Source organism: Capricornis sumatraensis, chromosome 2 (genome assembly GCF_032405125.1).
Source record: "Capricornis sumatraensis isolate serow.1 chromosome 2, serow.2, whole genome shotgun sequence".
NCBI lineage: Eukaryota > Metazoa > Chordata > Mammalia > Artiodactyla > Bovidae > Capricornis > Capricornis sumatraensis.
The window spans coordinates 76770615-76793165 of NC_091070.1; the positions used below are offsets into that span (position 1 = coordinate 76770615).

General features: G+C 40.9%; 1 protein-coding gene across 1 annotated transcript in view; it reads right to left on the reverse strand.

Annotated features, from left to right (window-relative positions):
* The window catches only part of CHD8 (chromodomain helicase DNA binding protein 8), a 36960-nt gene extending 25733 nt beyond the window's left edge, over positions 1 to 11227 (reverse strand). Inside the window, exons 1-8 of the mRNA XM_068966150.1 lie at positions 10385 to 11227; positions 9122 to 9493; positions 8002 to 8387; positions 6785 to 6899; positions 1608 to 1790; positions 1456 to 1524; positions 1028 to 1083; positions 259 to 376 (exon numbers count right to left, since the gene is read on the reverse strand). Of these exons, the coding sequence (XP_068822251.1) occupies positions 259 to 376; positions 1028 to 1083; positions 1456 to 1524; positions 1608 to 1790; positions 6785 to 6899; positions 8002 to 8387; positions 9122 to 9493; positions 10385 to 11227 (2142 nt within the window). The remainder of the gene's footprint in view (positions 1 to 258; positions 377 to 1027; positions 1084 to 1455; positions 1525 to 1607; positions 1791 to 6784; positions 6900 to 8001; positions 8388 to 9121; positions 9494 to 10384) is intronic.
* Between the last annotated feature and the right edge of the window lie 11324 nt (positions 11228 to 22551).

Here is a 22551-nt window from a genome sequence, read left to right on the forward strand (position 1 = left end):
CTGTTTTGAAAATACTTCATGACCATCAAACAACTCAATTTCAAAACATTCTATAACTTATAAAAAGACCATATTTAGACCTGGTAAAACAAAGCATAGGGCAATTAAATAAGGTGAGTCAAATGATCGAAATGAAACTTATATACCCATATATATAAAGCAACTAAACTATAAGTCTTTTGAACAATCAGTCAGGGATAACCTCAGAAATTTATGCTTTTATGAAATAAATGATAAGCAATACCTATCCCTAATTACCTCATGGAAGAAGTGTCTCATCTGAGCCATTTTGGTTTTGAAGCGCTTTAGTTTTTGATGGATCCTCTTATCCTTCTCCAGTTGGGAGATGGTAGCCCATTCACAGTGCAGATAGGAGCTAAAGGAGATGGAAATCGTCAGCCATGGTATGAGAAAGAAGAACTGGTAAGCTAGTGTCTGAGATGAGGATATTAGCCAAAAGCAGACCTCAGAGTATGTTGCTTCAATGGGGAGACAGTCTTTTAGATCAGTGCCTCTTAAACTTGATTTTGTACACCAACCACTTAGTTTAGGGTTGGCTTGAAAGTTCACATTTCTTTTTTTTAAATATAAATTTATCTATTTTAATTGGAGGCTAATTACTTTACAATATTGTATTGGTTCTGCCATATATCAACATGAATCTGCCATGGATATACACATGTTCCCCATCCTGCACCCCCCTCCCACCTCCCAAAAGCTCACATTTCAAGCAGGCACCCAAATGATGCTAATTCTGCTGGTCGATGGATCTCACTGAGTAGCAAGGTCTTAACGTCAGGAATTTTATCAGGAACTACCCTTACCCCACTTTTCTGTAGGCAAATATTAATCAGTCAATTTTTGAGCTTCTCTCTGAACAGACATTTTCCTCACTGGAAACAATTTGGGTGAGGAAAACTATTTTTTTAAAAAAGGGACACATTCCCAACCAGGATAGACTATACAGGAGAACTTATTACAACCCCGTGGAATTTGGGGTGAAAAGCTTTTTGCACAGATCACGTACTAGTTCTTGTACTTGACAAAGAATTCTTCTGCTTCAGTATACTGTCCAGAAGGAAGCTGGGAAGAAAAAAAATTACAGTTATTAACAACTTATTTGTCAAAGAGACTCCTTCATTTTACTACACGTGGTAGACTTCCATACCAAGAATAAAATATGTATCATCCAGGATATATCACTGACTAAAGGATCAAAGAACCTAATCTGGCGTTTCAATGCTAGAAGCCCGATAGCTGGAGAAAATAAGCCCTTTCTGGATTTAAGCAGGTAAGTGAAAGAAGGGGCAATAAGACAGTTCTTACTTTCCACCTAACTTTTCTCCGCTATCTCTTGTAACTACATTATAGCGATATAGACTGACATCCAAAGGTGCTCATTACATAAAGTCTGTAACTGTAGCATTATGGGCTACCATGGAAAATAGACCTCACCTCCTTCTTCACAATCCGCATAGAAAGCACTTTGTCTACAATGGCAGCATCTTCTTCACTGGGATTCTCCTGCAGGAAAAGATGCAGTCAGTCAAACAAAGAGATTGTGAGCAGCAAGACACACATCTCAAATTGCTTAGTTCTCAGCTTACCACAAAGAACTGCATGGAAGGCAAAGTCTCGCCATCTGGTTCCTGCACTGGCTCAGGAAGGATCGGCTCAGTTTTGATTGGACCAGTTACATCCACTTCTTCTTCTTCTTCATCGTCTGTGATCTTTATATCCAGATCCTCTGTATATTTTTTCCGCTTAACTTGGCGGTTCGAGCGTCTCTTCTACAGGGGCAAAAACAGTCAAAATAACTGCTTAGGTCTCTCAAACAGAAAAACTTTAAAACTATTTGACTATAGTCATGTACTTAGATTTGACTCCAAATTCCCTAGGAAAAATCAAACCAAAAGATGGTAAAGAGCTTATTTATCAAATTGTATAATATTAAACCATGTAACTTATGCTATGTACTGAGTAAATATTAATTTCCTGAATTCTTTCATTATAGTATCAGAATTCATCTGAAAGTAACCTGGGTACTATTGGCAAGAGGCTCTGAAAAACTAAAATAGAACTCTTTAAACTCTCTACCTGCAGGGTGCAATGAACTTCACACCAGGAGCAACCCTGGAGTCCACTGGTACAAAAACATTGTTTCTAACTGTTTGTCTGTTTTAGTTCTAAAGTTTTGTTTGTTTAATAAATAGGATCATACTGCACATACTGTTCTGCTGCTTACTTGTTAACATTTTTCTTGGAGATGTTTTCCATATCAATGAATTTCAGATCTACCTCATTCTTTCAAGTGGTTGAGCAAAATTTCATTAAATAATCTCAGTAACAGGTACAGCTCATGATAAAAATTAGGAAGGATGGAGAGAAAAAATTATTTTTCAGTAATGATTATAACCCCTGGAAAATCCAAAATCAAATGAGTCATTAGAAGCAGAACTACTAAAATTGATTTCTAAATTCAATTTTAGTAGTTAGTAGTACAATTTAGTACAATCAATTGTACTAAAATTGATTTGATAAATTTGCTTGGCATAAAGTTAATTTTAAAAAATCAATGGCATTCTTACATAGACTAAGCCAGAAAATACAATAAAAGAAAAGTCTGTTTATGAAAAAAGATCATCTTCAGTATTAAATTTAGTAAGAAATAATGAAATATTTATAACCTCCCCAATCACAAAAGTTTGAAAAACAAATTTAACAAAACTTTTAAATTAGATAAGCTGATTCTAAAATTCAACAGAGAACTAAACATCTAAGAATAACCATAAAAATATGAAAAGGTATACTTGGCCTTATCCGATGTTAAAGCCAATATAAAGCAATAAGCATTAACACAGCTTGGTACCTCTCCAGGAGGAGATAAACAGATCAATGAAATAGTGTCCAAATATAGATTAAAATACTTAGGTAGATTTAGAACATGATAAAAATAGTATTTTTAATCAGTGAGGAAAAAGTGGATTATTCTATAAGTGAGATTGAAAACAAACCACTAGCCAAACAAAACAAATTTGTTTCTTATATCTAGAGGATATAAGAAACAAATTTATAAAAAGACTGAATAATTTCAAAGTTTAAAAAAAGACAAAATTTCTAAAAGAATTTCTTTCTTTAAATAATCCTGGAGTAGGAAAGGTGTTTCTGATAAAGTGACTGATCAACTTGATCTTATAACTAAGAAAAAAAATCAATACAATAGAAATACAAGCAAATAACATCAATAGACAATTTTTGTAGGAAAAAAACATGAATGGCTTTCAATGTAAAATGATGCTCACATTCACAATAAAATTGTTACAACTGAAAACTTTTTTTTTTTGCATCTAACCAAGAGGCAAAAATCTGAGAGTTTGATCAAATATTTGAAATAGGAACTCATACATTGCTGGTGAGAGTACACACTGGCATGAAGAAAATTTCCATATAACAAAATTTGACAATATCCATTGACCGAACAATTCCACTTCAAAGATATTATCCTACAGATAAATTTATACATGTATACAAATCTCTGTGGGCTTCTCTGGTGGCTTAGTGGTTAAAGAACCTGCCTGCCAATGCAGGAGATGTGGGTTCAATCCCTGAGTTAGGAAGGTTCCCTGGAGAAGGAAACGGCAACCCACTCCCATATTTTTGCCTGGGAAATTCATGGACAGAGGAGCCTGGCAGTCCATGCGGCCGCAAAAGTCAAACACAACTTAGCAACTAAACAACAACAACAAAGAACAGCAAATCTCTGTCAGCGTTATCTGTGGTAGTAAAAGACCAGAGAAAACCTAAATGCCCACCAACAGGGGCTGGATTGAACAAATTATGCTACAGTCAAAAAATGGAACACTACAGAACTATATAAAAAGAATGGGGTAGACGGACAAGAATGAACAGTGGATGTGAAGCTGGAAGAAGGCAGCAGATTCTTATAAGGTTAAAAGGTCAAATGTTTAACTACCCCATAGTCTATCAACTCCTGGCTATTTAGCTATGAGAAATGAAAACCTATGTCCACAAAGCATGTGTACTAAGCCTGTCCACTGCATCCTTACTCAAAACAGCTCCGAACTGAAGAAACCAAATGTCTAATAGAATGAATAAACACTGTGGTATATTCCTAAAGTAAAATGTTTCTCCAGGAAAAAAAGGAATGAACTGATACATCACCATGAATAATTCTGAACACCACTATGCTGAAAAAAGTGAGACCCAAGAGTATATACTATGTGATTCCATTTACATGAAGTTTAAGAACAGGCTAAGTTTAATCTATGGTTAACAGAAATGAGCACAATTGTTGCTTATGGGGAGATGGTGGGGAGAGGATGGTAAACTGACAGAAAAGAGGGTACCAGGGAACCTTCTGGGATGATGGAACGTGGGGCTTCATTAAATAATTTCTCTACTTTGGTGTATATTTCAAATTTTTCATAATGAAAAAGTGTGAGGAAGAATGGGTTAGATTTATCTTTTCTAATAAAGAACTATATTCAAGATATACTGTTAGAGAAAAAAGCACAGTACAGAAGAATAGGTATGGAATACTAACATTGAGTGGAAGTGGAATTATGAGGCCTCCACTGCCAAGACTGGTATTTGAGGAAACACAATTAGGTCAATTAATTGTGTTTCCTCAAGTTCTGACATGAAAATCCTAGCCCCCTAGTACCTCAGAATGTGACTGTCTGGAGACAGGGCCTTAAAGAGGTGATTAAGTTGGGGTGGGCACTACTGGATCAGGGCCCTTAAAAGAGGAGGGAATCTGGCCACACGCAGAGACAACAGGGACACACGCACTGAGCAAAGATCATGCGGGGGCACAGTGAGGAGGCGGCCTCTGCAAGCCACGGAGAGAGGCCTCGGAGGTAACCAGACCTCCTGATCTTGCACTTCTAGCCTTCAGACCTGTAAGAAAATAAATTTCTGTTGTTTAAACTATCTAGTCCGTGGTATTTTGTTATGGTAACCCTAGCAAATTAATATACCACTTTTTAAATTTTATTAATTCTTGTATTTCTTGTATTACAAATATTTGCCTATAGTTTGTGTTTTAATTTTATTTTTAATTGGAGGATAATTACTTTACAATGCTGTGATAGTTTCTACCATACTCACTTGGTGTTTTGATTATATAACACTTTATTCAACTCTGTTTATTTAACAAACATATATAACTCTTACTGTGCTCTCTTACCTAAACACTCCTCTATGTGGTTTGTAAACATTTACATTTAATCCTAACAACTCTACTTAGTAGATATTACTATCTGTACTTTAGAGATGAAGAAATTGAGACACCACAAGGTCAAGTAAACTTGCCTTAAGTGACAATATTAGTAAATACTAGAGTTAACATGAGAACCCAAGAAATGGTCTTGGTCTTAAACACTATGCTATTTAGAGCATTTTTCGTTGTTGCTACATATACATAGTTTTTATATAGTAAATATATCAATCTCTCCCTTTATGACTTGGAAATTTTAATACCCTCCTTAACTCAATCACGTTTTATAAAGGTCCATGATTTCAATTTTTACATTTTGACCTTTGATTAAACTAGAATTTGTTTTTCTTAAAGAGTAACGCAAGAAATCCAGTTTTATTTCTTCCTAAATGAGTAGTCATCCTAACATAATGTGGTAAATAATCTTTCTTTCCATTGATTTTATTATCTTTTTTCTTTCTTTTTTTTTTGGCTGCACCATCCTTGGTGGCTTGCAGTATCCTAATTCCCTGACCAGGGATTGAGCCCCGGGCCCTCAGCAATCAAAGTGCGGAGTACTAACCACTGGACCACCACGCAATTCTCTGCACTGATTTTAAATGGCCTTTTAACTCACATTCTAATGTCTCAAAATTATCTGGATCTGTTTCTAGACTGTTATTTTTCACTCTGCTATTTCTTCTTTAAACTCTTGGTAATTATAATTTCATAATATATTTTAATGTCTGTTAAATCTAGCTTTTGCTTCACTCTCCATTTCAAAAATGTCTGTCCTATCCTCACGTTAATATCCCCCAGAAAAACCCAAGTCTCAGTTTGTCAATGCAGTGAATATATATTAAAGAAGAGGGGAGACATTTATAAAGTATTGATAGCTAGGGAGGCACCTGAGGTTTGTTTAGTCCAAACCTCCACTTTCAGATAAGGAATTTAGATATAGCTAGCCAGACCCATTAGAGCTACTCAGAAGTACTATGGGTATCCTGAGTCATTAATAGCTTCTTCTTTCCATGGTTGGAAACTAAAGTCAAAGATGGTACCATAAGGCAACAGAGACAGAGGACTAAAGTTCTTTTGATCCAGCTTTTTTTATTCTCTTCCCAATGTTTCTCATCTTTAAAAGGTAGCAAAAACACTGTGCCTTAAGCTTCCCAGTTCAGAGAGTCAAAACCCTAAAGTGTAAGTAATGCACAAGGGACAGCTGGACTGTTCTAAGAAAGACAGAAGTACTAGCATACCCAGAACAACAACTGCAGCATAACTGCATATCTGCTTAGTCTCTGAAACACTGGAATTTGAGAAAATGACTACTGTAGAGTAATATGCATTTTTAGAGTAATACACGTTTTGCCTAAAAAACATAAATAAGTAAAATTTAAGCCACGTCCATGACCAGGTTTTGCCTCTTTTACTTTTTAGGCCTACCTCTGCTTTAGAAAAGCTGTTGAAATATGCATAGTCTTATGGTCTCTCACTATCTATTCCTGGTCTGCCTGTCAGAAGTAAACAGGATTTTTTCATGAAGTTTTTTAGGGATTCTTTTACCTGAATGCTGCTTTCTTCATCTTCCCGGGGTGATTGTGCGGGCATGACTTCTACATCTGAATTATCAGATGAGGTATTACGTTTTCTCTTCTTACCCACCACAGGAGTGATGGTGCTAAAAAGGAAAAACCAGATTCAGTTACAGTGAAGGCAAGGAAAATTTAGGAATAGAAAATACAATTAATCTAACCTATCACATATGAAACCTCCAGGCATGCTGCTGCTGCTGCTAAGTCGCTTCAGTCATGTCCAACTCTGTGCGACCCCTTAGACGGCAGCCCACCAGGCTCCCCGTCCCTGGGATTCTCCAGGCAACAACACTGGAGTGGGTTGCCATTTCCTTCTCCAATGCTCTAGATATTCAGTCTGGGGACTCATAACTATTGAGTAGGGTGTTTGAAAAAAAAGAAGATATTGGGGTTTCTAAACTACCAGCTGGCTTTTACACCTGATTTGACAAATTTTTGCTACCACTGTATTCACGAATACCTGAATGAAGGCAGCATAACACAGCAGAACCAATTCCTGACTAACAGTTACAAGGCCTCATTTCAGTTCCAGTTCTCTCACTAGCTCGGCGTTAGTCTTCTAACTAGCAAATACTGATGATAAAACCTAGCGTGATAGCTGTTGAAGATCAAGTAAAATAACGGACATGAAACTTGCTTTTTTAAGCTAAAAAACCCTGTACAAATATAAAGCATTATCATAATTACACCACAAAGCCTGAAGCATCTCAGGGAGTAGAAGCTAGCAAGAAAGGAGTGAAGCTACAAGACATGGAAGGAAGAGAGCACACTCAATTGTGGCAAGAGTTATGTGGCAAGCCGTGGTTCTGTCAAGACTGCTTAAGGCTGACAGTGGCTGCTGAAATCTTCTCCAGTTCACATATGAAATGCAAGAACAGGGCAGCTATGTCTGCAGCAGCTTTTTACCAGCATGGGTTGTAGGGGGCTAGGGAGAAGTCTTTCACACTACAGTGATACAAAATCAAGAAGAATACAGCTTTTACACAAAACTCCTAACTCAAGACTGGCTGTCTTTCCCAGGCCTTGATGTTCACTTGGGACAGAGAAGAGAAAGGACTTATTATTTTCTATGACACATGCCCTTGAACTCTGAAGCTGCCATATACAGCATGAATTTAAAAACAGGAATTTAAACATGTATGCACTCTCCCCAAAGACCCCATCACAACAGCAAAGGGTGGCACTCACTTTAGCTTACTCTTGCCCTTGGTTTTGGAGGTACCAGATGTTTTGCTCTTCTTCGGCTTTTCTTCCTTGAGCCTCTCCCCACTGCTCTTCTTCCTGCGTTTCTTCTCCCCTTCCTCCTCAGGCCGGACGCTGGGCAGCTCATCCTCATTCAGGACTCGAGGTATGTTCTGTTCGCCCCGAGCACGGGCCCTCGCAATGGCCTCTGCTACAATCCGGTTTGCTTTCTCTTGCTTCTTTTGGTGTTCCAGCCTACGGTTTTCCTCGATTCCTGTCTTGCCCCCAGTATGGGGAGCAGAACTTGCTGGTGAGGACAGAGCTGCCACTTCACTGGCACTGAGAACTTTAACTACGGAGAGCCCAGAGGAGGCCCCTTGGGAAGAGCCGGCCTATAGAAATAAAGACACTATAATTTCAACATGCTTTTAGCTAAACGACCTGAATAAAACAGCCCTGAAGCATACAGGCTGGAAATGTTAGTTCTCTTAATTCCTTAAGAATAAGACTCATCAAGTCTTACTAAACCTAGAGGCACACTTTTTTTTTTAAGTAATTTTTTGGTGGGATGGGGATGAGAAAAGGCAATTGTGCCAAATTAACCTTTTATACTCTTTAGCCATGCTTCTAATGTCAATACTCATCTCCACAATGCCATAAAATTTCCAAACAATACAGACAACACTAGTGTCTAGGCCAGTAAGAAAATTCAAATGCCATTCTTGTCCTACCTTTATCTTCCTGGGGGTGGTGGGGGGTGGGGTGAGGGTAGGGGGAGGAATGATAGATAAGCACTTGACCTCTTCAAGACTATTTATCTTTCAGATGAGGAGTTATTTTCAGTCATTTTCCTTTCACAAGGATATCAGCAAAGATTGTAAATAAAACAATTTAAAGACAAATACTAAACAAATCATCTCTTATCCCAAACACAACAATAACCCTCAAATCTTTTCATGATATAATTAAAATAAGGTTCCCGTGGGTGAAAGAAAGAAAAGCCTGCATCTCACTTCAGAGACATGAATCTAGACTGGCCCCACATTCAACAGTGAGTGGTTGCTGAGGATAACGTCAGGGGACTAAGAGCGTGTTTGCCTTCTTAGCTCAACATGTTGAGTCTCACCTGTGGCTGAAGTACCACCTTGAGGGGTACTGAAAGTCTCTGTCCTGGGGCCTGTCCTGGCCCCATTATCTGAGCCTGCTGCACAGAGGAGAGAGTCACTGGCTGGGTGGAGGGTGGCTGTTGGGGTTGTGGCTGGGATGATGGAGGCTGTGGTACGATCTGGATTTTCTGCTGTGGTTGCTGCACCTGCAGCTGTATGGTGACTACTTTGGCAGGCTGCCCCTGGGCATTCTTGGCTTGAGTCAGGGCTGCTAGCTGGTTGCCCTGTAACACTATCTTGCCTGGTAGACTCCCTAGCACGACATGCCGGTGTCCTTGGGGACCTCCAGACTGTGGCTGCTGGAGGACCAGTGTGATGCGTTTCGATTCACCCTAGAGTGAAGAGAGGAAATTGCAAGAGAGGTAGGACATTAAAGAAGGGTAGACCCCTTAGTATTTACACCAGTTTTCCTCATCCTGGAATTATAAAAACTGAGGGTCAGAAAAGACAGTACAATCCCCTTTGTTCATCTTCCTATCTGTCCTGATAAATCTTTTCTATAACCTCTGCCCAGTGGGTCCCAAGTCTATTCTTGAAAAACTGCTGAAAGGTTTGCTATTTTCTAAGGCAGTCATTCCATTTTTTGGAAACCTGTTAGAATAAAAGTCTTTACAATGAACTAAAATCCACCTCCTCAGAGCTTCTCTTCACCAGCCCTACTTATCTGAACACTGTCTTCCCCTCCTCCAAATTCTTCTGGCCCTTGATTCAGAGGCTAGAGTCTTTATTTTCTTATAAAAGAAACAAGTCTTTTCACTGGGCAAAGCTGGAGGAGGACAATCTTAATAAGAAGAACAGCAAAGATACACATAGTTTCTGTAAGTCTTGCAAATATAAATACACATATTTTTCAAAAATGATTCTTTGTTCCCATTGCATCCTATAGTACTCGTATAACTTTGTATCATCCACCACTGTGAGTTCTTGCTTAAGGTCTGTATTTCCTGGCAGATGGTGAGCTCTGTAAGGACAGGGACTGTGTCTATCTTGTTCAGCACCAGCTAGGCACAGTGTAAATATGTAGTAAGAGCTCAAAAAATGCATTAACACTAACTGCTTTCACCTTGCAAGTAACAAATAATGTGGCTATCAACACTAACTGATAAAAAGTAAAGACGGAATTTAAGCAGAATTCCTAGAGACAGCTCTCATGTGCTTGCTCTCACACAGTTGCTGGGCCCGCTACTAAACCAAAATTCACCTCCCCCTTTCACTCAAGTCACCTGGGTGGGTGTAGAGGTCAGTGTAACTGCAGGCTTCAGTGGGGGCCCTGTGGCCCCAGGGTTTCCAGCAGGAGCTGAACCCTTAACTGGCTGTAGGACCAGCTGCTTTACTGGTCGGCTGGGCTGGACAATGCGCTGAACAGTAGCCTGGTTCCCAGGGACCTTGGCGGCCAACACTGTATTACCAGAGACAATGGAAACACCAGGTCGAAGGGGAGTGCCGGTTAGCACTTTGGTAAAAGTGACTTTTCCACCATTGGCTGTGCCAGCCACAAGGGGCTGAGCTGTGCTGGTGATACCTTGGGCCTGAATTTGTGCCACATGGGCACCAGTGACTGAGGAGCTTGGTGGGGCTTTAAGGATAACAATCTTAGGGGCGGACTGAGGTGGTTGTCCTCCAGCACTACTGGAGGAGACAGCTGTGGCAGAGACACCCATGAAAGGATTCCCTTGGCTCAGGATCTCCTGGCTCTTGGAGACCTGCAAAAGTCCTGATGTTGGCGTTGATGTCTGTAAGACAGGTTGGGCTGGCTGCTCTTGGCTGACGGGCTGAGTGGTATAATCATGCAAGGTTAAAGATTCTGGAGCTGGAGCTGTTGATTCTTTGGGAAGTTCTGTGGGGGCTGTTTCCTCTGGTGGGGGGACCAAGTCATTTGCTGATGAATTCGCCACATCGCCACCTCCACCATCCTGGTTCATCTGATCCAAGGAGTCCAGAGAGCTTGGCAGTCCAAGGGCTTCTTCAATAGGGTCTTGTGTGACCTGATTGAAGCTGTCATCAGTCAGAGAGTCCAGGCCAAATAAATTTGGGTCATCAAACAGATCCATGATGGGGTCTGCCATCTTGGGAAAGCAATGGGGGTTACTTCCCCAAGGTTTAAGGAGGGAAGGGGAGGGGGGGTACTGGCTCTCCCCTCCCCTCCCCTATTAAGAAAAAAATGTACACAATGGAAGAGGACTACTCTTCAGGTAAAGAGGCAAGAAACAAGTGCATGTCAGACTGTCCTGACCTTCATGGAGCAAGATGGCTAGGTCTTCAGAGGAAGATGATGGAACTCCTGTTGTAGAAAGACAAATGACAAGTAAGCAAAGGAGGTGACCTCAGGGAAAATTTCTACCCGTAACATCAAATAGCATCAAAATAGTAAGAGAAGAAGGAAATGTGAGGTAAGCTGAGGATAGAGACACAGCAGAAAGAACATCCACACTTCTGCTTTGAAACCAAGAGAGAAAAAAAGAAATAAGCCTACCCCTTTTTGGGGCTCTTACACCTACACACTTTGAAGCTTCTGTCTGTCAAGATAATTCCACTGTCTCTGTCCATTTCTTTTCACAATTATCATTCTTAGGTACAGAACAGGAAATGTAACATTCATTCACTTTCTATTTCAGATTCTTAAGTTGACAGCAATGAACAATATATCAGCAATACTTCAGTGAATACAGATAGAGGCTTCTGGATATACTGGATTTTGTAACTTTTCCTTGTAATTCCGATACTTCTACTTACTACTAGCAAAAATAAACACCTTTAACCAAGCTTACTGGGTAATCTCGCTAAGTTTATAGTATAATTTTACTCAGGAAGACTCACAGACTTTAGTTCACCCATCAGTGAACCTATACATTGTGCTTCTGTTATTAAGTCCCCTCCCCACTTTCTCATATTTAAGATCAAAACCTTCTCTGGCAAAAGAGTCAAAGAATTCTACAATTTCGTTCCAGTTTATGTTTCCAACTTTCACTCTCATCACTTCCTGTATGCTCATCACTTCCTATATATACCCTAGATTTCAGTCCAAACAGATAATCCAGTTCCCTTAATGACATTCCTATCTGCATGACTTTGCCTATTTTGCTCTATTTTCTGCCTGGAACATCTTTATCACCCTCCCCACAAACATCTCTTCCAGCTAAAATCTTTAACATTCTCAAAGGTCTTCTACTCAGTAAGGCGAGCCCTGCACCTCCATAAGGTGAGCAATTTGTGATGACCCAGTCCCTTCATCTTCTTTGTTGTTGTTGTTTAATCACTAAGTCATGTCTGACCCTTTTGCAACCCCATGGACTACAGCCCACCAGGCTTCTCCGTCCATGGGATTTCCCAGGCAAGAATACTGGAGTAGGTTCCCCACCCAGGAATTGAACCCACATCTCCTGCATTGATGGGCAGATTCTTTACTGATGAGCCACCAAGGAAACGCTCATCTTCTTTAAATACCCACAACATTGCCTGCACCTTATTTAAAGCACTTATATTTAACATTTTATTAAAATGATAAGTCTCTTGTCCATTTCCTCTAAAGGACCAAGAGGTTCCTTTGTGCAAATTATAAAAAGCTGCCTGCTCAAGATGCTTGTCTGCCATCTGCTGGAAAATTATCATATTAAACATATTATCTGTGATGATGATGAACATGTGCAACGCACACCCTGCACAACCCTGCACGGTGGCCCAGCTCCTCTTTCTTCAAGACAGAAGAGCTCCTGAATGGTGAGGACCACATCTTATTCATCTGTGGATCTCTAAAGTGCCAGATGAATATCACATACACAGTAGCTACTCAAAAAAATTTAAATGAATTAAGTGCCTGTGGTATCTGAAATTAACTATTCTGTTCTTAGAGAAATTAACTGGTATTCTCTGATTCTAAGATGAGACAGTAGAAAACTTCCTATCTTGAAAAACTGTCCTACAAATAACTGAAACTATGTTTACAAAATCCACATGTGGGGCTTTTAAGTACATAAAATGTTGGAAAAAGGAAAAACCAAGACAAGGAGTTTTAAGTATATCACCCTGTAACTGTATGAAAATGTAGTATTTGCTTTCTGTATATGATTTCAATATTTGTCAATCCAGGAAAGCATTGGTAACACCATTTCTCCTACTTTTAGAAGAAACCAGAAAAGAAATTTGTCAGTGACACAGAACAGACTAGACTGAAGACTTTTTCACACAAACCCCAAGCTTTTTTCCCTCTTCCTCAACTCATTCCAGTTATCCCTGTAAAATTAATATAATGTGGGTAAGTAGCCCAGAAACTGAGACACAGATAAGAGAACAGACTCATCAGTAGTTGGCACAGCAGTTTTTCAAAATTACAAACCATACAGAGTATCTCCACTAATGTTAAACAAGATCTTTCGAGCTTCAGTAACTGTATCCCTTCACATCTCAACCAAGATCCGCATCACTTCCCATTCCTGGCTAAAGTATTCCACAAGCTCATCCCAGCCTCTCCTATCTAATGCCTGCCCCAAAACTACTCAAAATGGTGATCGGAAGACTTATAAATATTTCTTAATTTAATAAAAATCTACTCAATAATTTTATAAATTTTTTCAACACTTCTATCATCTTTTCCTAGTTATGCCCTACTTTGCTACTTATTATCTTTCCACCTCCTATTCACTGTCAGAGAAGCTACACTAAATATCCAACAGTTAGCTGTCACACAAAAAATACAGTGAAAGTTCCCACTAACTAGAAGTTTACACTGTTAATAGTTTATAACCTGCCTTTCTTCCATGGAGTATTCTGTCCTTTCCAGGACTCCTTGCTATTTATTCATCCAAATGCTCTTTCTTCCCTCTGCAAAAGCCCAGTCTCAGAGAAAGAGAGAAAGAGAGAGAGAGAGAGAGAGAGATATCATTTTTTAATGGGAAAAACCAGGTTAACAGCTTCTCAAATATTTCTTTACTTCCATATGACTCAAGCATTAAGTTCTTAAAGGTCAATGTACTTATTTATCTCCCTTTCCAATTTTGGGGCCAAATTCCTGCTTCTCCTGGTTCAGTCAAGGCCCCCCAATTTAAAAAATCTCACCACCGACAATGCCACACATCAAATCTCACTACTTCTCAGTTCCATTCCATCAACTCACCCCTACCTGACCTAATTCACTGTATATGAATTTTTTAATCCTAGTCTACAGCTTCTTTTTTAACTCACATCTTTAAATCTGTCCTTGACTCTCAAAAGAATAAGCCTTCTCCAAATGTACCGCCAACTTTCTTACTCCCTCCTACTCTTACTTATGGGTCATCCTAGCTATACCCATATCTGGCCTATTCTACCAAGTTCATCTACCTCATGAATTCTCTTTCCATAATTCAAATCCTGGTAACAAAAATAAATAAATGTTAAGCAGTCAAATATATGAAACCCTTAAGATAACCTTAAGTAAAGCAACTCCCTAGATAAAGAAATCATAGCAGACTTTTACCATATTGAGAATGAAAAGCCAGCCTTCACCTTCCATTGACCCAAAGAGAAACATATGCATATGTTCAAAAGACAGTTTGATGGCTGTACTTAAACATTTTCCATAATTCCAAACTAACAAGTAGACTAATGACAGAAAACTTGTGGGGTGGGGGGGAGGGTGTGGGATATGAGGGAAGTAGAACCAACTAGTCAGTTGAGATTAAAATTCAAAGCTATCCATCTACAACTTTCAGATAACAAGCCGGAGAGATTCTTTATATAACAGCCCTTCATCTCACCTTCTTTTTTAAGGAGAAACTACTCCTTCCCCTCGAAATAAATAAATACTGATGTTGGCAGCTTTACCACCTTTAATATAGTTCTTCTGGGTTTTCTTAGAAATCTAGAGTTCCAGCTCTCCTGTTTTTATTTTATGTGCCTCCTGGTACCCTTGCCCATTTCAAAAACAACTTGTCTGTCCAATCATAAAGGACTAAGTTTTAATTCTACTCTATACTTTTCAATCTCAATCTCCCCAAATCTTTCAACAAAGCAGTGATTCTCAACTGGGAGATGGAAGGTATGTGAAGTTTGAAAATGTACCTTTAATGTTATAACTTTATATTTGTCAAATGGAAACAATCTCACTGTTTACATTATTTATATTCAATAAAACTGAACCATATCTCTTGGCCTGTGAGGGTATGTAAAAGACAACATGGTGGGGGAGGGGCGGAGGGGGGGTGTAGCGCAGGCAGGTGTGGACAGAGAAAGAAGCACGCCTGGTTTGGAAAGATTATCGACATTTATGTGATGGGGTAGGATTTCTTATGGCCTCTCAAAAGGAAGTTCATCATTTTGTTTATGATAGATGAGAAATACTGCAAGAAAAATTAGCCCAGTTGTCTAATACATAAACTGACCTTCAGATATCCATTCTCCATTTACAGATTTCTCTATACTGCCCATCCTCTTAGAAGATAACAGATGAATGGCATAATGACAACAAATGACCTTTTGGGGGAGGGGAAGGCTGCATCTTTACAAAGTACCAGCCATGACCACTTAACCTCTAACTGCTCAAAGAACAAACTATTTTACTTCAAAGTATTAATCTTGTTATTGGAAACTGTATCCTTTCAAGAGGATCAGTGGCAGGCAGGCAGACATAAACACTCTATGGAAACAAAAGAAGCAATCTGAAGAAATCTCTTGAAAATAAAATAAATCAGAAGGCTTAAAATGAAGATAGTCAATATAATTTTTAAAAGAGAAGGATTTAAAAACTGCACCATGGAGACATCTGTGAGACCCAAAGGGTCTTAAGTCTTATAAAGAAATGGGAAATAAACATCCTATGTGAATGGAATCACAACTTAGGGTCAGCAAAGGATCAGGATGGAAGGACATAGACCATAAGAAATGGAGCTATTTAACTTGAAGCCACTCAGGAGGATTTCCTCAAGAATATCAAGATCCTAGGCCATTTTCTCTATCTTCACCATTCTCACTGCCAAATGTGTGGCTGCTCTTTTTTGTTTGTTTTCCCAGTTACTGAAGGAAAAAGCACTCACACCTCAATCAGGAGTATGGACATTAGGGGCAAACATGGCTGGTAAAGTGAGTCCTTCTGAATAAACAGGGAAAGCAAAATAGGCAAGTATGAACGCTAAAACCATGTACATACGTTCAAGGGGTAAAGGAGAAAGTACAGAAATTTTGTACTCCTGTGGAAGAAGGGAAAGAGCAAGGTAAGGAAGTATGGGATTGATGGAGAGGAAAACGCGACTGGAGGCGGGGGTGGCGGGGACCCGGGTACATTACCTGCTCATACTGCCAGTGTTGGTGCCAGTAAGGCCCACACAGCAGAGGCGGAAGATTTCTGGCAACTGGAGCCCCCAAAATGGAGATGAAGTACATGCACTTGAGGGAGTGAGCTAGTGGGGTGCCCTCCAGGGTGGGGATGGCCAAGACGGGAAGATGCGGGGTGGGGGGGTGTGGATGCCCGGGGGGGAAGCAATGTTAGGGCGGAAGCTACAGGCGGGAAGGTCCGACAAGCCCTGAAGGAGAAAAGGAGCTGTGTCTCACCCCAGCAGGGTAATAGAGGTGCCTTTACCTGCAGCGGCCGTGGGGGGCCGGTTCGCCCCTCTCGCTGTCTCTCCAGCACCAGTTCCCCCTCCTCCTGCGCAACCTAACTTGATGCTCCTGCCCGCCCCACGTCCTTATTCGCTCCACTCCGCTGCCACTCACCGCAGGCGCAAAGACGCAAAACAGCGCAAAGGGTGGGACTAAACAGAGCTTCCCCCTCCCCCGCCACCGCGGGGTTAGGTTGAGAGCGCACGGAGAGGCCTATCCGGTTTCCAGGGCCGAGGCGAAGCCTGCAGCTTGCTTGGAAAAAAAAAAGGAGCCTGGCCAAAGGAATGGTCTCAAGCTGCGGGAAACTAGTCCTGGAGATTCAATTCCCCCACCTCCAACACTCTTTTCTGCACACCAAAGAGTGTAAACTCGGGAGAGAGGCTTCCACACTAGGCCAACTCCGCCTCCCTCTGAATCCCCTGCCTCTTAGTCCTGTCAGCGCCTCTGCTGTGGTGACACCCCTTATCCCACGACCCATTAAAAGGGGCCACATCTTCCATCCATCAGAGGAGTGAGTCAGCCCAACTGCTGGAACACGGGGCCCTTTTCTCTTCAAAGATGAAGCGCTCTCTCTGCTGCAACCCAAATTGCATTCTTGATAGTCTAACCCTTAAGCATCAGTATCACTTTCTAGAAAGTAATCTCAGGTACTCACGACCAATTCCCAAGCACTCCACCTCCAAAATACACACCTACTCCTAACCCCCAAACCTGGGCTCTGGCCCTCACCTCGCTGCTCTTGAAACTCAGCCCCTCTGATATATGGGTCAGGGTCCAGTTTGCAGTGCTACTTCAGACCACTCTAATTCCCAGGGTTGGCAACCCCAGAATGATGGTACAAGCTTAAATCCCTCAAAGTAAACTGTTAATAAAAACAGCTGCTTACCTCCTGACCACTAATTTCCCCTGAAATTGTAAACACTCTCAACACTGAAATCCTACTTTCTGTGCTCTATGATACAAACTAGGAAGATCAACTTGGCCTTAGATCTCCTATTTTTAAAGATCTTCGCCTTACCACTAATGCTAGGGACACCCAATCCCCACTCCAGTAAACAGCAATACTGTTCTCCCATTCACTCAGGCTCCAAACTTCAAAGTTGCATCTGAAACCTCCTCTTGTATCCATTTTTCAACCATTTGCCCAGTCCCATTGGCTCTCCTGAAAATGTATCACAGATAGTGGAGCTGGCCAACTTCCCAATCACATCAAGTCAGTCCTCTTGTTGCACAGAGAGTGATACAACTATGAAACCAAGTGGCAAAGTTAGGATTCATCTTTCTCACTTTATTTCTGCTGCCACTTCATTTATGCAGCTCCTGTAACAGAAAGAAGCCTCTCTCCCCCTACTAATTCTTTCTGCTATCAGATTAGTTTCCTAAAACACAGGATAGCTAAATCAGTCACCTGCTTAAAAACTTCTAAAGATTCCCTGTTACTTAAGACATAATCCCTAAAAGACCACACTGTGCCTTTCTAGTCTTTTTTTTTTTTTTAGCCATACCCCATGGACTGCAGGCTCTTAGTTCCCCAATCATGGATTGAACCCAGAGCCAAGGCAGTGGCAGAGCTGAATCCTAACCACTGGACTACCAGGAAACTCCCTGCCTTTCTAGTCTTATTTCCCACTATTCTACATATACATTTATATGCTGGCCAAAATAGACAATATTGTCAATATTTTTTTTTCTCATCTGGGCCTAAGTAGTACACTTGCCTTCAAATTATGTTACTCTTATTCCATTTCTTTGTTTTCTCAAAATCTTACTTATCCTTTAGGACCCACATCAAATACCTCTTCATTATCTGAACATTTATTGAGCACACAATATACAGAGTAATATGGTAGCATTAGAGAACCAAAGATGAATCAGACAATCTCCACCCTCAAAGAGGCTTCCCTGATAGCTCAGTTGGTAAAGAATCCATCTGCAATGCAGGAGACACTGGTTTGAGTCCTGGGTCGGGAATATCTGCTGGAGGATGGACAGGCTATCCACTCCAGTATTCTTGGGCTTCCCTTGTGGCTCAGCTGGTAAAGAATCCGCCAGCAATGCGGGAGACCTGGGTTCAATCCCTGGGTCGGGAAGATCCCCTGGAGAAAGGAAAGGCTACCCACTCCAGTATTCTTGGGCTTCCCTTGTGGCTCAGCTGGTAAAGAATCCACCTGCAATGCGGGAGACCTGGGTTCAGTCCCTGTGTCAGGAAGATCCCCTGGAGACGGGAAAGGCTACTCACTCCAGTAGCTGCATGCGACTTTCACTCACTTCACCCTCAAAGAACCTAAGACAGGAAGGAGTACATTTGTGTATACATGTGGGGAGACAGGAAGAGCAGGGACTATGCCAGCAGTGACAAATGTCCAATGGAATACACGCCCTTCAGGTCAAAGGGACTTAATAAATTACGAGAAAAGGTATTAAGGAAGTAGTCTCTTAAAGGATGAGGAGTTAACTTGGGAAGGGAAGGTGAGCTACAGAAAGGGGTGTTCAGGCAACAGGGACAGTAAGAGGAAAAGCAAAAGAAAGCAGGGCAGTGAAAAGCAGTATGAGATATACAGAGGAAGGTCCAAGTAGTTCAGAAGTTCAGTCTTGCCTAAGTGTGAATCACAAAGAAGAAATCAGAAGGAGACAAAAATTGAAGGGGGAGGTAAGGGGCAGATCTTTCAAGGAAAAAGCCTTGAATGCCACATTGAAGCATTTTCTTACGGGTGTCTAAGGAGCCACTGAAAGATGGAATCATACAATCAAATATGCATTTTAGTTAGCTAGCTCTGGCTGCTGGATAGAGAACAGATTTGGGGGATGAGGGAACAGAGGACACAGAAGCAGCTGGGAGGCTGCTATGGTAGTACAGAAAAGAGTTGTAACGTGGATGCTTGTTGTTGTTTTTTTTTCCTGCACCCCTGCCTTCCTATATTGGAGACTAACTCAAGGTAAAATCTTCAATGGAAGACTGGATCTTAAGTCCCATTACAGAGCTGGAGTGGGTGGGTGGGGGGTACTGAAATGAGGGGTGAGGTTCTACTTCCCCTTCCAGTTGGGGAAGAAGTATACATACACATAACTTTGCCCAGTTTCAGTGGACACTCCTGTGGAAAACCTTGATTTTGCAGTGGCAATACAGAAAATATTGTCTAACCAGCCAGTTAGACAATATTCAGCAATGGGAGACACTCGAATTCTGCAGCATCATAAACAGACTGTCAGTGCTTTGATCCTGCCCACATTCTCCATGTCTCCAACTTCCCTTGGTTCCAGATCAATTTCTAAATCAGATTCTCTAGCATTCCCATGTGAGCCACACAACATCCTTTGAATATGTTCCCTTTCAGCTTATGTTAGTCAAAAGATGATTTCTGTGGTTTGCAACCAGGAATTTTTACAAGATACTGCTGCTGCTGCTGCTGTTAAGTCGCTTCAGTCGTGTCCAACTCTGATGATGAGAACCCAAATCATAGCAATGTGGTTCCAAAGGTAATGAAGGGAAGGAAGGGAGAGAGTTTAGTAAAACTTACCGGATAAAAACTGGTAGAACCTAGAGTTTACAGGGAAAGAGGAGTTCAGCCACTGTAGTCTGAGTTGCCTATAGCATGTCAAGTACTGACATTCAATGGGAGGTTGGATGTATAAATCTAAAAGTTGCCTTGGTGACAGATTTGGAATTATCAGTATCAAAACAGTAGTTTTACGAGTGGGAAGAACTCAGAATATGAAGACCAGAGCAAGTATATACAACACCGCACCAATGCTGTTGGGAAGACAACAGAGAATGCTGGGGGTCTGGGAAGAACTGAATGTCCACTCCAAAGAAAGCAGCTGCTGTTCAGCTCTTAGTTAAGTGTTGCCATATGGAAACACAAATCTGAGGTTGAGAGAGAACTTTAGGTTTTCCAAAAGCCAGAAATACAGGGCTTTATGTAAGTCTTCTAGGTTTTAAAGAAAGATAACTAATTTTTAAAAACGTTTTAAACACTTGGCAGGCTAAACAAAACACTTAGCAGGAAACCCCCAAATTTGAGATTTTGGGTGTGGAGTGAGAAAAGCTACAGAAGAACCCAGGAGAACATCAGTATTTAAGAGTCAGAATAAGCCACACCTATTAAGCAGGTAGACAAGGCAAAGCTAGAGAAGCAGAAAGTGCAATGCAACCGAAGCAGAGAGAGGAGAGTTGCAGGGGGAAAGAGTGATGAACTGCATCCAACAAAGCACAAATGTCCACTAATACAAGAACTTTAAAATGCGTCCATTGGATTTAACACATCTCTGCTTTTCTCTATCAAGCTAAGAGTAGTCAGTTCCATATGAGTTTTCATAGCATTTTTGCTAAGTACTTTTTTGGGATAATTATCTTCTAATTCCTATTTTAGTTACATTTGTATGTGGAAGCCTCAGGGGCTTAAAGTCACAGGGATGTGGGTTCAAATTCCTGTTCACAAAGTAAATAAACCTTTCTGAGTCTAGTCCATTCCTTTGTACAAAGGCAGATCAAAGTGGTGGTGGTGTTCAGTGGCTAAGTCATGTCCAACTCTTTGTGACCCCGTGGACTGGAGCACACCAGGCTTTCCTGTCCTTCACTATCTCCTGGAGTACAAAGGGGGATCAAATTATAGGGCCATTAATGAGGATTAATGAAACATCTCACATACTTCTAATAAATATTGATATATAACCACTATTTCTAGGAGGTACTAAACCAATGTTCCTGGATAACAGTTGGGAAAAAAATTGTTTTCACCAGTGTCTCTACCTAATTTGGGAGATGCCAGTCAGCCTTAGAGGGTGTAGAGTGATTAATGGCCTTCAAAATAATTCATTAATTTCAGCAGGTTAATATCTATGAGCATGAATATGCACTGCAGCCATTGCTTCCTCTATATTAGATCTAATTTACAGCAAACAGGAATAACTACTTAGATTCTAGAGTCTGGAGATCATATTTAACTAACTGGCTTCAGTCAGCCTAAAGCTGCTATAGATGTTCTAAGTCACTAGCATCTGACTTTTGGGTACTTAGAGACCTAAATTAAAACTCTCAGGGATCCAAGGAAGGATGATAAAGATTTCAAAAACACCCCCTCATCCCATCCCTTCAAGCACTTTTTTCCAGAACATCACACTTCTCTGATTTACCTTCTACTTCTCTGGCCGATTCTCCTTTGCTACTCTTCTCCTCCACCAGCATTCAGTTCACCAAGCTTTGGTCCTAGGCCTTCCTTTTTTCTCATTCTGTACCTTCAAGGATGTCCAGTTCATATACAGGGTCTCTCAGTTCATTATTTTCCTCAACAAACTACTTATATACTTGTCTCTCATTTGTATCTCTGGGCAAGATGTCTGAACTCCAGGCCTGTTTATTGACTTACTTACTCAACAGCTCTTCCTGGTTGTCTCTACAGTCTCCCTGGCTGACCTTCTTGTCCAGCTCTCCCTAGAAGAGGCTTCTTACCTCAAGGAGACTTGATTTCTTGGTGGTATCCTCCATACTCACTTACATGTGCACTCACAGAAGGTAATCACTCTCTAGCATCTCCTATTCAGCTGTGGCTGAAGACACCAGAAACTCTTTTCCTTACCACTCCTATCCAATATTTCAGAATCCTACCTTCATCCCCTAAACATCCCTCAAATCCACCCACTTCTGCCTCTACTACCATTCTGGGTCAACTGACCATCCCCACTCCCCTCGACTACTGGAACTGCCTTCCAGCTTGTTCCCCATCTGTTCAGCCTGTTTAATTGTTTGCTGTTGTTTAGTCTGAGTCATGCCTGACTCTTGTGATCCTATGGATAGCTCCTCTGTCCATGGGATTTCCCAGGC